A 15,327-nucleotide genomic window follows, 5' to 3' on the forward strand; every position below is an offset into this window, starting at 1 on the left:
GAACATTGTGCTGTGGTAAGTTTTTTTATCTTATTAGAAGACACTCAAAAAAGAAAAAAAAAAGTGTTTTTTCATTATTATTATTTTTTTAATATTCTTGACATAAAAAATAGCAAAACTACTGCATACATCTCAATGGACACTGTGGTTTTCAATAGCTTCCTATTTTTGAAACCTCTGTCATCAAAACAGTCTTTCTGGATTGTGCTGGATAAGTAAAGCAGTAGTAGAGATCTGAGTCTATATATTCTTATCTGTCTGCTGCTTGGCAGGGAGCAGAGGGAAAGGATATATTTTGGTAGGTTTACAAAACATGTATATTGTGTATCTCCTTTTATATTAATGTATGAGAGTGTAAGTGTAGGGCACACACATGCACATGCAACTGAAACAGCAATGAGCTCAACAGCAATCTTTACTATCCTTTGGCATTCTTTAATTTCTGAGTCAGGATCAGGGCCTGATCCTGTGTTATCTAGCATGGTATTATATATGCAGATAAATGAAAAAGGACATCAAATTGGAAGCACACAATGAAGAGTAGATGCTATATAAATTTACATGTCTTAAGAGAACCTCCCTTGTATTAACATAAGTATCTGCTGATACATGTTCAGTAAACAACATACTGTTAATTTCAAAATTGCTGGTATATGTTCAGTAAATATGTACTGCATGCTGTTGGTTTCAAAGTTAAACTCTTTACACCAAAACCAGGACAGTCAATTATTACATTAGAAATAGCACTCATTTGGAAAGATTCATGGGGATGCAGGGTTCACACCTGGTGCTTCTCATTATGATGTTTTATTTAAAAAATATATGCGGTACCCCACCGCATATTTAATTTTAGTTTGAATAGCTCACTTTTGTATCAGACCCTCCAGTTGGGAATTTCTGCCTCCCACTCTCTGCATCAAGACATGAGTGCTTTGCTCTTCCAGAAAACAAACACTTTCTGGTAGAGGAGCTTCAGTTTTACTGCTGCTATGGACCCCTCGCTGCCTGAAACCAATTTCTGATCTTAAGAATAGCTCCTGCCTTCGCAGCCAGGTCTGGCTCTGCGGTTTCCAGCAGCACAGAACAGTTGCTTACTTACAGATGCCTGGTTTTGTTCACTTTCTTTCCGTTCAATTCCCAGTCCGGCACACCCTCCACTCCTGCCTTCCCCGGGTGGCCAGATTCCTATGCGATGGGCACATCTGAAACACATAAAACAGACTGCATGTTGCCCTTCCCAGTTTCGTGAAGATCTGTTTCTCTCCCTGAATGACTTCTCCTCTAAGCCAAATCAAAATAGATTTTTCTAGCCAAAATGTTTTTTCCTTGCAACTTTGCAAGTGCTTTCTTGCACAGCTGGGGTTACAGCCTTTCCAGGTCAGCGCTGAATCACAGAACACAGAGCTATAAACAGACACAATTTTATTTTACATACTTTGTCAGCTCTCCTTCTTTCTCTTTTCCTCCTTCAGGCCAACTAGTTGTTCATCTCTTTGTGCTTTTATTTTTGGTTTCTGTAACTTCCTGTATTCAGCATCATAATTTTCTCAGCAATAACTATTTCAGCTGCTCCTTTTCTCTCCTCCCTCTTTCCCTTCCCTGGCAGAAGCAGACCAGCTCGCTGCAATTTTAGCTTCTAGCTACTTGAAAACGCCAACTCTTAGAAAGTATCGCGGCTGCCTGCCACTGTTCTGCTCCCTCCTCAGTGTCACAGCCAGCACAGGTCTGGGACGGCCAGGAGGGGAGGACTCAGTGGCCTTGCTGGGGGTGTCCCTACAGGAGGGAGACGTGTCCCGTAGGCATGGCCACACCACAGAGTGACCCACAGGGGACATTGGGGGCCTCGGCTGCCGGCCAGGAGGGCAGGGACCCCTGCCTGCAGCCTGTGGGGACAGGCTGTTGGGATGGCATGTGGGGACAGGCTGGGGTGACAAGCTGTGGGGACAGGCTGTGGGGACAAGCTGTGGGACATAGGGGCCTCATACAAGGCCCTGGCACATGGCCCTGGTGCTAGGAGGGAGCGAGGGCCGCAGGGTAGCCTATAAAAAAAGTGTGTTTGTATCCACCTTCAGTTATTCTACTTTAGCATCTGCTATTGCTTGTTGCTTCTGTTTTCTGTTGCCATTTCTTCACTTTTACCACATACTCTTTCACCTTTAACCTTTGTAAAGCTTTGGGTTTAGCTTTAATTGCTATGTGTTAATTAGGTGTGGTTCTTTACTTTTTCTTCACTTTTTTGTCCGTTTAGAATTCCCGCTTAGTTTCCTTTCTACTTTAATTACTTTTTTGTTAGCTTGTTTAGAACACTAGGAGGTAGCTAGGCCTTCTTTTCGATTCTTTTCTTGCCTTTTTCTCGATTTTGCCCGTTTTTTTCCCTTGCTTCTTTTTCCTTTCACTTTTCCTCTTTTTCCCCTCCTCGTTCTCCTTCACTTTCCGCCTCCTGTCCTCGCTTTCTCTCCCGCTCCCCCTCTCTGCAGCCCCCTTCCCTTTGTCTCCGTGCCCCCTCGCTAACTCCGCTCCCCCCGTCACAGCCTCCCCTGGCCCTGCCCGGCCCGGCCCGGCCCGGCCCGGCCCGGCCCCGCGGCCCCGACCCCGCGGCCACCGCCCGGCCCGGCCCGGCCCGGCCCGGCCCCGCCCCTCCCTTCGCCTCAAACCCGGAGCCTCTCTTCTCCTGGCAACAAGTGACGCGACGCGGGGGCGGACCAATCGGGCCGGCCGCTCGGCGCTCGGGCCAGCCGGCGGCAGGCGCGACGCTCGGGCACGGCGAGCCCCTCAGCGCGGCCGCTCCGCGGGAGCATGAGGCGGCCGGCGGGACCCGGGCTGGCCGCCTGCGGCCTCGCCTGGCTCCTCGTCTGCTGCGCCGCCCGGCGGGACCCCGCAGGTAAGCCGGGAGCCCAGCTGAGGGGCTGAGGGGCTGAGGGGCTGAAGGGGGAGGGAGCCGGCGCTGCGCGGCCGCGGGGCGCTGCGGGAGGCCCTGCGGTGCGCGGCGGGCCGGCTGCTGGGCGGGAGAGGGCTGAGGGGAGAAGCCGGGCTGCCCTCTCCGCACGGGGCCTTCCTCCCTCCGCACGGGGGGTGAGGAGGCTGCCCGGCCTCCCCCTGAGGTGTGTGTGGGGGCTGACCGGCTTCTGGGCTCGTCCGGCGTGCTGTGCGGAGGGGCAAGGCTCGTGTTTCACGAAGCAGCTCGGGAGTTTGCACCTCAGGGAAAGTCTCGGGGCTGGTGGCGAGCAGCGCCAGCCCTGCGCCTAGCCCTGCGCCTAGCCCTGCGCCTAGCCCTGCGCCTAGCCCTGCGCCTAGCCCTGCGCCTAGCCCTGCGCCTAGCCCTGCGCCTAGCCCTGCCACCTCACGCCTTCCTGCGACCCCTGCGGTGACAGGCGAGGGGTGCAGCTGGACGTGTCCCGTGAGGCGGCCCGCTAAAAGTTTGCAGCTGAAGGTGCCCTGTGAAGCTTCGTGGCAAGAGTTTGTAGCTGAAAGTGCCCCGTGAAGCTACCTGGGAAGAGTTTATAGCTAAAGGTGCCCTGCGAAGCTTCGTGGTAAGGGCGCTGAACGGGAGGCACCAAGCACTGCTCTTCAAAAAGCGCCGCACAAGAGAGGTCCGATGTGACGACTGGATTTTTCAGGGGGAAATTCTAAAAAGCGGTGGTTTTGCTCTTGATGTAAGAGTGAAGGTTATGCAGGAAGAAGTGAAAGAAGAATGAGGAAAGGGGAGATCTGGGGGAAGGCGTAGAGCAAGTTGCAAGAAACTGAAAAGGAGATGAAAGTCTGGAGGGGAGAATAAGAAGCAAAAGGAAGATAAAGTGTTGCAAAATCACAGGGTAAAAAGGTACCACAAAAGCAGGATTGGCTGGTTAAAATATCTTACTTAGTTAATAAAGAGGATGAAAGAGAGGGTTGGTTAAAATGTGCACTTAGAAAAAGCCACCTCGGTGGTGGCTGACTTAGAGATTCTTCTTTACAGTTTGACCAGCTCAGTACGATTTAGACTATTTGGCACTTATGCAGTGGAAAATACACTAGTATACTGGGAAATAGTGGTAAAATTCACTGAATAACATCACTGAATATTTTCCTTGCTGTTCAGCCAAACCTATTATTAAGTCATATTAAAAAAAACGCAGTAGGAATGTGATTGACAGTGCATTACTATTAAATACAAAACACTACTCAGCAGATTCCTTATTTAAGCAGCAGGGTAATAGCCTTGTGGGTCTGGGACAGCAGAGGTCCTTTTCAGCCTGGTTAGTGAACATTTTATACTGGGGGACCATCTTTACTGTGGCATAGAAATAGTTTTAGGCCATTTTTTTTTCCTGGCTAGCTTAAACCTACTGCCACTTGTCATAGTGGTGTTATACTGTTAGAGGCATCAGCTTGTATCAGTGAGGTGATCCATATCTCTTTAAAATTAAATGTTATGCTTTGCCGGCCCTTTTTTTCTTTAAGGGACAAGCTAAGTCACAGCTGAAAGTGGAACTAGTGTTTCTGTATCATTTTGAAAATGATACTCCTAATGCTTTGTCTGGGATCTTAGGGGCCCTGCATTTAGTTCTTGTGTAGTTTTGCAGTGAGTTGAATATTCATTCGAACAGTCTCTCCCTCAAAAAGCAATGCCAGTTTTTTTAGTAATGATGCAGCTGCACCCATGAGCTGGTTCAAGCGTGAGCCCATCTTGCTATCAGTCATACATGGTACACAGTTTAGAAAAGAAAGTGCTTACTAACTGAGGATTATTATTAATTATATTTTATGTTGCCTGTGGTGTGTTACTGCATTTGCATCAAAGACAAAATTCTTAACTCACTAAGCTTGCAAATTAATCAGGAATTGATCCAATCAGCATGTGTTATAATTAAAAGATGATTTTTGTTTGATAGAGTTGGACTTGGAAAACAGCCTCATTTTATCCCCTCATTTTATAATAACTTTGGAAGAGACTTTTTTTGTTGTTACTGAAGTAAAGAATACTTGCTAAAGTGCAGGAATATGTACTTACTGGTAAGCTGCAGTAAGAGACCAAGTATAATGTAAAAAGAGCTGTCACTCTATTTTTCTGGTAGTGTGCCTCAGAATGTGATTGAACTTTTTAAAAGAAATTCCTCTGAAAGTGATACTGATTCATACTCTTACATGGATATTGATTTGTTCCTACCCAGGCAACGATGCCTTTACCATTCGCCATGATGGACTGAACAAGTGCTTACAAGTTAAAAACTCATTGATTCTGATGGATGACTGCAAAGAGACAAGTGAAGCTTTATGGAAATGGGTATCCCAGAATCGCCTTTTTCATCTGGGATCCAGGCAGTGCTTGGGACTTGATATAGTCACCAAATTACCATCTCGCCTGAAAATGGTTGATTGTAACTCAGAACTAATGCTGTGGTGGCGATGTGCTGATGCTTCTATCATTGGTGCATCGCAGTACAAGGTGACTTTGGTGAATAACTTTGTAACTGCAAGCATAAACGCATCAGACCAGTGGAGAAGCAACAATTCCTCTGATGATATATGTCGGTATCCTTACCATGGTAAGTTTGTACTGGGGTTTGGATGGAGAATAGTTGTTGGTTTTTTTCTTCTACATTTATGACAATAAATTCAGAAAATTAATTATATGAAAAGACTGATCACATAGAATGTTTTGCTGTAGAGAGATACTGATATTCAAGATTGAATCTTAACTATTTTAGGAAAAAATACATGTATCTACACAGCTGGATAAGTTGTGTTACCAAGTAGCTTTCTCAGCATGTTTAAACCCACCCCGGTATTTTTGTGACAACCTATTATGAAATATCAACCACATTGTATCAGAACTGAAACTGTCCTCTTCACAGAGATGTGAAATTTTCTGTTACCTTAAAAGTAGGATTTGTACAGCTGGTAGGCTGTACAATCAAATTCAGCATGTGCTGTCAGTTCGCAGCCTATTGGACTCTTTGGAACCATGTTTGTTTTACTCTGGTAGTCTATTCACTTGCCATGAAAGCCAGACTCATCTAAAATTTAATGCGTGCAGAAAGAAGTGATAGAAACTTGCTTTACTCTATTTGAGAGGAGAATTTTCATTATATTTGATATTTTTTTTCAAAGTGGCCAGTCTGAAGAGCCCAGTAGGCTCCAGTTTGCAACACGTTTTCCCTCTTCTGTGTCTGTTGATTAATATAACCTTGTCCTGTAGTATTCTGCATGAACTGTCTGGATTTCAACAGGACAATGTATTTGTCCCTGACTTACCAGGAAGGGGGGAGCACATTTCCAATGTGTTATGCATCACGCAGAAGAAAAAGTACAGAAAAATATTTTCTTCTCATTTCTTTCAGTTCTGGCATTGCTGCATATTATCTATAACAACAAGATACTGTGTTTTAAATCCACAAGTGTGATTTGGGTGCTTTGAAATTAACTATGTCTGTAGAAGTAATAACAATATATTTGGTGTCCTTTTGCCCAAGCAACTTGTATCTAATCCTTTATTAATTTTTACTTTATTTTTCCCCCATACAGAGATTTATACCAAAGATGGGAACTCCTATGGGAAACCCTGTGAATTCCCCTTTCTGTATAATGACACCTGGCATCATGACTGCATTCAGGATGAAACACACACGGGTGGGAAATGGTGCGCCACATCTGAAGATTATACTCATGATGGAAAATGGGGAATCTGCTTACAACCAGGTGTGTTGGTTTTTTAAATAGTCCTCCAAGCATTCTGTCACTTCACGTATGTACGTACAGCTCCACCATAACACCTTGCTGGTAAGCTGGGTAAAAACAGGTCACATTTCTGTTGCAGCGTTGACAGCACGCACTTACTCTGCAGTATGTGATTTCAATGTAAAAATACATAAAGTTTCAGTATTGCAGTTTTTGTTCTGAAACGTTCCTGATGTTTCATTATAGCCATAGTTAAAAGTACCTTCTGCTTCCTTTAAACAGAGGATGGCTGTCAGGATATCTGGGAACATGATCCGGGGGCTAAAAGTTGCTACCAGTTTAATACACAGTCTGCTCTTTCTTGGAAGGAAGCTTATATTTCATGTCAAAAGCAAGGGGGAGATTTACTCAGCATCCAAGATGCGTCTGAATTAAGTTATGTACAAGGTAGGTGTATTTATTCACGTATGAACATTAAGAAGTGTTGTTAAGTAACATCAGTGAAGACAACATTTTAGTTTCTGTCTTTAAATCCTGGATTAAAACTTGATTGTGATTAAATGCCTTGGTGCTCTTCTTAGTTTAACAAAAACTATGTTGCTGATCTCACTTTAGAAGAATGGGTTTCTTTTGTTTGTTTGTTTGCTTTTAAGTTTATCTGTGTGACTTTGTTGCCGTGGCTAGCTCTTGTTCTTATATATAAGTAATGTCCCCAAAATCTCAAGTATGGGCCAGAGTGGAAGTTCATTGGGGTGTATGCGCATTTATTACACTTGTGTTTTAGCAGCATGTTAGCATCTTGTGAAATTGTTCTTGCTGATATTCAGGCTTGGCCTGGAGGAACTATCAGTGTGCTTTTGAGAATATAAAATCAAATGTCAAACACCTGGAGGCACTGAGAGGAGAGGCATGTGGTTGAGTTCCTCATCAGTTCAAGAAAAGTTGCACATCCAATTATAGCAGCAATGTTTTTTGTCCTCTAATGCAATGCCTTTTAGATAAAATCTCTATTTTAGAGGAGATCAATAAGTTTGAGTATTTTATACTAATTGTTTTCTTGAATAATAATAAATATCCAGGTAAAGATGACATCGCTGAGATCTTTTGGATTGGCTTAAATCAACTGGACGTTTCTGGAGGTTGGCAGTGGTCAGATCACAAGCCTTTGAGTTTTGTCAACTGGCATCCAGGTAATGGTTCTGGTGGTGTTAACAATATTTAGAACAAAAACTAGCATTACCCTTTTTTTCTTCTTTTTTTTTTTTTATTTTTCTGCTCTTCTCTTTTTCATTGGACTTAATCAAAACAATCATTGCTCTATTTCTGTTAAAAGTTCAGGAGGCATCCTTTCCTTCTAGAGAGGGAATCTTTCTCCACTAATTCTCTATTTATGGAATATTAGGGGAAATCTATAACTTGAATGATATCTTTGAGGTCCGTTTTAGCAAACAAGGCTATTGCTGCCCTAAGTGCTAAATTTCTCCTCACACTGACAGGATGGCATTGACTTCTCTCAAATATTACAATGATTGATGTTTGTGCAAGAAATTACATTACCTAGAAGTCTTCAAGGTTGCTTGCAGTTGTTCTGAGGTGAAGATGAAAGAAGTGTAAAACCTTTGAAAACCCTTTTCTAATTACTTCCAAGTTCCTGTAGAATCAGTGAGAGTCTTGTTTGATCAGAATTTTCAGCATGTATTTGTAATATTCTCGGAAATATGGTGTGGATATTGATATATGAGAATCCTGGAGGAGTAATAGTCAGGAATACTGTAGCTAACATTGTTCTGTCATTCAAGCTGAATGTGACCTTTTTTAAAATGGAATTCTCTTTTCCTTCAGTTTCTAGAATAGTTTTATTCCATTAGGCTGTGACATTAATTCTGTGAAAAGAGAAGTGGTTTCTGTTACTTTTTTAAAGATTTGCAGAGAAATGTTTGTTAGATTTTCCAAATGTAGTCTTTTCTTTTTTTTTTTTTTTTTTTTTGTGGAAAGCTTAAGGACTTTTCTGCTACTTGCACTATTGACTGCATCTTCTGCAACTGTGGTGACACTGGAACTGTAATACAGTGCTAGAGACTAGACGATGCTGAGATACAGTAGGATAGTTTAGTCTGTGGTCCTAGCAGACTGACTAATGTTACTGAGACATTCTAGCTTAAATGTACAGGTATGAAATTGTAATAAATATGTTCTGAAGTCCACGGTATTATTTCAGCTGATGGACTAATCTTGTCATCAAAAAGTTAAAACTACAGGGCAGAAGGGATCTCAGATGGTTCCCAGTCCAGCTCCTGAGCCCTGTGCATCAGGTTGCTTGGGCCTGTCCAGCTACACTTCAGTGTCTCCTTAGATGTAGATATTGCAGCCTCTCTAGACCACCTATTCCAGTTATTGAATACTCTTGTTATGAAAAATACTTAGGAATATCTACCTGGAATTTTTTATGTGCAAGCTGTCTCCTTTGCTTCTTGTCACTTCACTGTATACCTCTGAAAAAAGCCTGGTCCTGTCTCCTCTTGCATAAAGAACTAAGGTCTACCCTGAGACTTCTCTGTGTGAGGCTGAACAAACTCAGTAAAGGGAAACAGGTGCCTTGTATGGGGTACAGGTGGGGTCTGCATTAGGCTTCAAAGAAAGAGAGCCAAAAGAGAGAAGCCATTGGAAGGGGCTTCAGGGGAAGCTGGGAACTACAAAATTAGCTCTCCTATGCAAAATTTTTGATTTGGGGCCTTGTCCGTTAAGGTAAGAATTATGGTTATATTTGTGAAAGTGCAGGACTGTGTTTGGAGTTGGTCTGGAAAGAGGCTGCCAAAGGAAACTGAGAGCTGCAAAAAGGGTTCTCCCTTGAGATATTTCTAGTCTGGGAAAGTGCTCAGCCAAAGGTTTGTTGTATTGTAAATAGAACATTCCTCCCAGTTAGATGATTAAATGTTGGAATGGAAGTCTTGATACCTGGGTTCTGTAACTTTCTCACAAAAAAGTTTCTCTGGGACCTGTGGCAGAACAGGTGCCTTCATTCAAAGCAAGTTATGTTCTTCAAATACAAGGTGCTGTAATATGCAGCATATATTACTGCATTGAAAAGCTCACTGATAACTTGTGCTCTTTTATTTTTTTCTGTCTGTAGATATGCAGAGTTTGTCCCCTCTGGATGGAACTAGCTGTGTGGCGATGAATGCTGCCTCAGGTCAGTGGCAGAGTTATCACTGTGGGACTCAACTTCCGTATGTTTGCAAGAAGCCATTCGATGAAGCTTCAAGCCTCCCAGGTAGGACAGCTTGCATGTTTGTTTCTGTGTGTCAGTATGTGAGTAATGTTCACTTATGCAGTCTTTTTCTTCCTTCCCAAGCCTTCATAGGCATCTCTGCCAAAACACTTCATGGCAGCTTTGAGTATTTTAGCAGAGCAGAATCAAACTCTCTATCTTCAGTCTCAAGATGATCTATCACAAACAGCTTTCATTTTTCACAGCTTTCTCATTCACACATAAAGCATTTCCCAGCACAGTCCTGCCCTTTTCATCATGTTTTTCTCCATAGCTTGTGCTTTTTTTCATGTGCAGCTGGAAGTCTGGAACTGGCAATTGCACCTCAAAGCTTTCCATCACTGCATTAAGACCATTTCTCTCACTGTTGGAGTTTATTAACATAAAATGAGACCTACCTGGGACCTGGATCAAACTCTATTGAATTAAAATAAAAGTAATTAAATGACCATACCATCTTCTGAAAACAAGCCCAGCACTGGAAATCAAGAGTGCAAGAGTTGGTAATTTGCCCAGTGTGTAATCTGAATTGGATCTGTTACTTTTATCTTGCAAATGCAGTTGGTAACACAATGGGGAAAATCAAAACAGTTTAAAGCCTCATTCTTTTTTCCCTACACACACACACACACACACACACAGTGCTTCAGTTGTTACAGTGTCCAGCTCTGACATATAACTTCTGCCACGCTTTTGGCAATTTACCTACATCTGGATGTCCAACTCTTCTTCCCATGTCCATGGCCTGTCCATGTCCATTGGTGCTGTGGCCATACCCAGTTTCCAGGGCTCAAAAGTGCGGTGCTCTCATGAGGAAACTTTCACAGGAAGATGATTGTCCTCGAATGAGGGGTAGAGCTAGAGGATAAAGGGAATGAAATGGTGGCCTGGAGGTGGAAAGTGGCATATAATGTCTCTGTCTATGACACGTTCTTTCCAGCTACTCCAGGGAAGATATGTGCCATTAAGGTGAAAAAAAAAAAAAAGTAAACTATATAAACTAACTAAAACTGGTTCAAATTTATAAATTATCCTTTAAAAACTAGTTATTGTGTACCTAATCCGATTTTTTTTTTTTTAATCTTAACACTGATCCACATCTGTTCTCTGGCTCCTCACTGGGGTATGTGATGATGGCAGCACTATTTATGTATACTGTTTTAATAATTAGAAACCAAAATTTTTGTGATTGGAGAATGTTATGTTTTGAAACCGAAAAGCTTTTAACATATACCTTTTTCAGCATGCATAAACACAGTCTGAATTCTTGAATATTTTAGGTTTCAGAATAAGAATTATTTAAAACTAAACATTTCTTTCATTCTGAGTTATTCAATATTGCTCTTTTTCATGGTACTGCTCTAAATATGGATAATAATGCCCTATAAAAGTACAAACCCCTGCTGAAGCAAAACAAGCAACTTTTTGTTGAAGCTGCTGTCCTGCAATGAAGTAACTCACTTTGCCTTTAATTGCTCTTGTAATGTTACATGTAATTACTTCTGAATCTTTCACTTACACTAAGACCAGCTTAGTAAGAATTCCAGCTTTTTACTCACTTCCACTAACTACCTTCTCCTTCTGCCCACCTTGTGGCCCCAGAATGCTACTAATCCCCATAATATTGCTCAGTCATGTTTATTTACTTGAATAAATTGTGACCCTTTCTTAAAACATCAGCCCTAGAGAGTCATGCTGTTTATCTGTGAATAAATTCTGATTGCTACTTTGTCTGCTTTCAGGGTGCTAGCAGATTTAAGAAATGAACAAAATACCAACCTAATACCAACCAGTCAATGTAAAATAAAAGCCTCTAATTCAATTTCTCTTCACTATTAGAGTTCTGGAGACACTTGGATACTCAATGCGATACCGGCTGGCTTCCCCACAATGGTTTTTGCTACATGCTGATACACAACCAGGTTCCTTGGAGTTCAGCAGATCAACTGTGCAAAGCAAATAAGAGTAACCTCATCAGCGTACACTCCTTGGCAGATGTCGAACTGGTTGTTACAAAGCTTCATAATGGTGAGTTGGGATACTTGTAAAAGTCATGCACCAAGTGCTGTGCATCTTAAATTACAAACTGCTTTTCATGTTCCCCATATGATAGTGAGAACTTGTAGCTCTAAATGAAGGTGTTAATGCTGAGCCTGTACGCAGGCTGTTGTTGAGTGTCAGGTCCTGTCCCTCTATATTAGCTCTTGTTTTAATATATTTTATTCATGTAGTTATATATTGAATGGGCCAGCTTGCCTAATTCCCAATGCCTAATATCTGTTCAGTTTTCTCATTTGAACAGAATCTTAGATAGTTGGGTTGGATATTTGACTGCTGGGTCATTGAACTAACAAACATGATCTGTACTTTGTAGTCTTATGTTCTTGTCTGCATTCTAAAAATAAGATTTTGTTTGAGTTTCTTTTCTTGTGTATTCATTATCTTCTGTATTTTTTCCTGTTTGTTACCTTCTCTGTGAAATGTGCTCACATTCATGAATATCATGTATGATTTCAAAAATAAATTATGCTTGTCTCAAATTTTCTTTCTCATTGTAATAAAAAAATGCAGCATTTATGCTTTTAAGTAGAATGAGAACAGCAAAGTTATTTTTTTTATCACTCCTTTCCAATTAGTTTAAGGATTATTCTGAAACCTCTGTGTTGCCCTAATTTTAAATTACAGATGCTAAAGAAGAAGTGTGGATGGGTCTCAGGAACAAAGATGTACCAACCTTGTTCAAATGGTCAGATCATTCTGCTGTGGATTTTACATATTGGGATCAGAATGAACCAAAAGTTCCTTTTAACATCACTCCTAACTGTGTGTCATATTCGGGCAAGGTAGGAATAAGGTGTTGGGTTTTTTATTTTTATTTTTTCCATCATAGTAGAGGTAACATTGATGTGTGTGAAAGTCAAGGGGTGTAAATCAAAAGAATGATTTTATTTCTGGTATAATCTTTAAAGTGCAGATAACTATTTGATTAAAAGAGAACTTCTTAAAACTATTTAGCCAGCACTTCTTAGTTATGTGCCACAAAGAGTAGAAGAAATTGCTTACAGCTCTGAGACTGCCACTGCTGTTGACCAACTAGTTGTCCCTGTTGCTTGGAGTTTTGGATTATGCTATTTTTGCTTGTCTGTGGCAGAGAGCTGGGAAGGAGGTGGGCCCAACTTTTGAGAGGAGAAGCTGGCTTCAGTCACTTCCAGGGTCAATTTGGGCCTCCCCATTTAAGGGTGGGTAGTGAGATATGCTGGTGAGAGAAGAGGAAGTGGATGAGGAAAGTTGCTGGGAGGGAGAAAACAGAAGCAGCAAGGAATGGGTGGGGGAAAGAAGGTCTCAAAGATGAATGTTGGGAGAAGCAGGCTGTATCCCATCCTCCCAGTTCCAGCAGAAAAGTGGGAAGAGCAATTGCTTGCTGTGCTGTCCAGCGAAGCTCATGTGCCCTTAGGCTCTCTGCAGTGAGCTGTGCCTGTTTCTTCTCTGATCCACAAGAGAGCTGACACTCCCCTTGTCTATTTCTTTCCTTTTCAGATGTGATCCGGAATTATCCCATCTCCACATTGTCAGTTTTCTCTCTTACTTCAAAACATGCTCCTATGCATGTAATCCAGGGTATCCCACTCAGTGTTCTTGCAAGTACAAGTAACTGAGGCATTGCGGCTTTCCCCCTTCCAAAAACTCTGCTCCTGCTCTATGGAAATATTTTAGTATTTTAAATACTCTCTTTCCTTTTCTTTTGACAGTTGGGACAGTGGAGAGTCAAATCCTGTGAAGAAAAATTGAAATATGTGTGTAAGAAAAGAGGAGAGATTTTGAATGAAACAAAATCAGATAAAAGCTGCTCATATGATGAGGTAATAGAAAGTCTGCATATCTTTTACCCTCACTTAGTTCAGAAGCCTGTATTAAATTACTTATTCTCTCTACTTCCTATTTCCTTAATGCCTGTAAAATAAAGCATGTGGAACATCTTGGCTGAAAAAGAACATTTCTATAGTATGAGCCAAATTTGATGTGTCTTCAGATTCTCCTAAGAAGGATCTGGATGTATTGCCACTCTATTTATGGGTGAAAGTGTTATGGTTTAGTGGGGACTGTTAGCGTTAGGTCAGAGGTTGGACTCGATGATCTTGAGGTCTTTTCCAACCTAGAAAATTCTGTGATTCTGTGAGGTTGGACTCAGGAGGTGTGTTTAATTCATATGTTTGGAAAAACAAATTGATTTTATTGGGTATGTTGTTACTAATGCCATTTGTTCTCTAGTTTCTGTTTTAAACATCCTTTTTAATTTAGGATAAGCACTTTGCAACATAAGGATGTGCAGAGAAAGATAAATAAAAAAGATCAGGCTTCTGCTATGTTTCATTTGGCTCTCATCTTTGTTTGTTGACTTGAATAAAGTTTTATGTTTTTTTTGTTTGTTTGTTTTACGTGTAACATGTTATAGTGTAAATAAGTCTGGAAGTCTTCTCTGTTTTGAACAATCTTGGGATGGAGTCACTAGCTACTTCAGAATTCTTTTGTTAAGTTTTATGTGGTGTCTTGCCTGCAACAGGCAAGTGTATTTACCCCATATCTTCCTTTCTTTACAACCTGGGGGTATTCTTACTCTGTCTTTTCAGAGACTGCCAGTGGTTACAACTTTCTGTGCTGTTCAGATTCCAGTGCATTGGTAGGGTAGCAAAGAGCACATTAATATTCCTTGAAATTTCCATGTAACTATGGCGAAAAGATTTGAATAAGAGAATTTTTGTAAGTTCAAACATTTTCAGTATAAAGGATTTTTTTTTTTTTTTTTTGAAGTAAAGAAATGCTAATAACGCCCTTTTATTATTCCTCTGTTTGAATCCTGGCGTTGGTGGAACAGCATCAGAACTCCTATTGTTTTGAATAGGACTAGGCTGTCACCCTTGTGTTTCTCTCTCTAAATGCACATAGCAGTCAGAAGACTTTGCACAGTTGAGCTAAAACAGTGGTGTATTTTATTTCTGTGGTTGCATTATTTCTTAGAACTGTGAATCTGAGGGTTGATAATACTGCACCCTGTGTGTGATGTGCTGCATTTCTTTCTTGTATATGCTTGTCAGCTTGTGGACACCAACTAATGTTAGCAGTGATTTCTGTTCTCCTGCAGATAATACCTAAATTAGGTTGTTAAGTTTTTAAATGTGTTTTTTTGTTCTTTAACCAGGGATGGGAGATGCATGGAAACTACTGTTACACGATTTATAAAACAGAAGTTTCATTTGGATCACGGTGCAATCTTACAGTAACAAACAGGTAAAGTAATTTCTGTAATTTATTTATGTGCTTTATAGTAGGATCCTGGAGATGCAGTCATCAAACCTCCATATTCTAAGCAATGGTTTAAGACAGAAAAAATAGACATAGAATTG

The 15,327-nt window shown here is 41.3% G+C and overlaps 1 protein-coding gene across 1 annotated transcript in view; it reads left to right on the forward strand.

The window, feature by feature from the left end:
* The first annotated feature begins 2,696 nt into the window (after positions 1-2,696).
* The window catches only part of LY75 (lymphocyte antigen 75), a 46,460-nt gene continuing 33,829 nt past the window's right edge, over positions 2,697-15,327 (forward strand). The window contains exons 1-10 of the mRNA XM_082763785.1: positions 2,697-2,881; positions 5,151-5,525; positions 6,505-6,678; positions 6,940-7,104; positions 7,737-7,847; positions 9,788-9,928; positions 11,765-11,953; positions 12,611-12,768; positions 13,675-13,785; positions 15,123-15,211. Of these exons, the coding sequence (XP_082619911.1) occupies positions 2,797-2,881; positions 5,151-5,525; positions 6,505-6,678; positions 6,940-7,104; positions 7,737-7,847; positions 9,788-9,928; positions 11,765-11,953; positions 12,611-12,768; positions 13,675-13,785; positions 15,123-15,211 (1,598 nt within the window). The 5' untranslated portion in view covers positions 2,697-2,796. The remainder of the gene's footprint in view (positions 2,882-5,150; positions 5,526-6,504; positions 6,679-6,939; positions 7,105-7,736; positions 7,848-9,787; positions 9,929-11,764; positions 11,954-12,610; positions 12,769-13,674; positions 13,786-15,122; positions 15,212-15,327) is intronic.

The sequence above is a fragment of the Aythya marila genome, assembly GCF_965140915.1.
Source record: "Aythya marila genome assembly, chromosome: 6".
NCBI classification, from domain to species: domain Eukaryota; kingdom Metazoa; phylum Chordata; class Aves; order Anseriformes; family Anatidae; genus Aythya; species Aythya marila.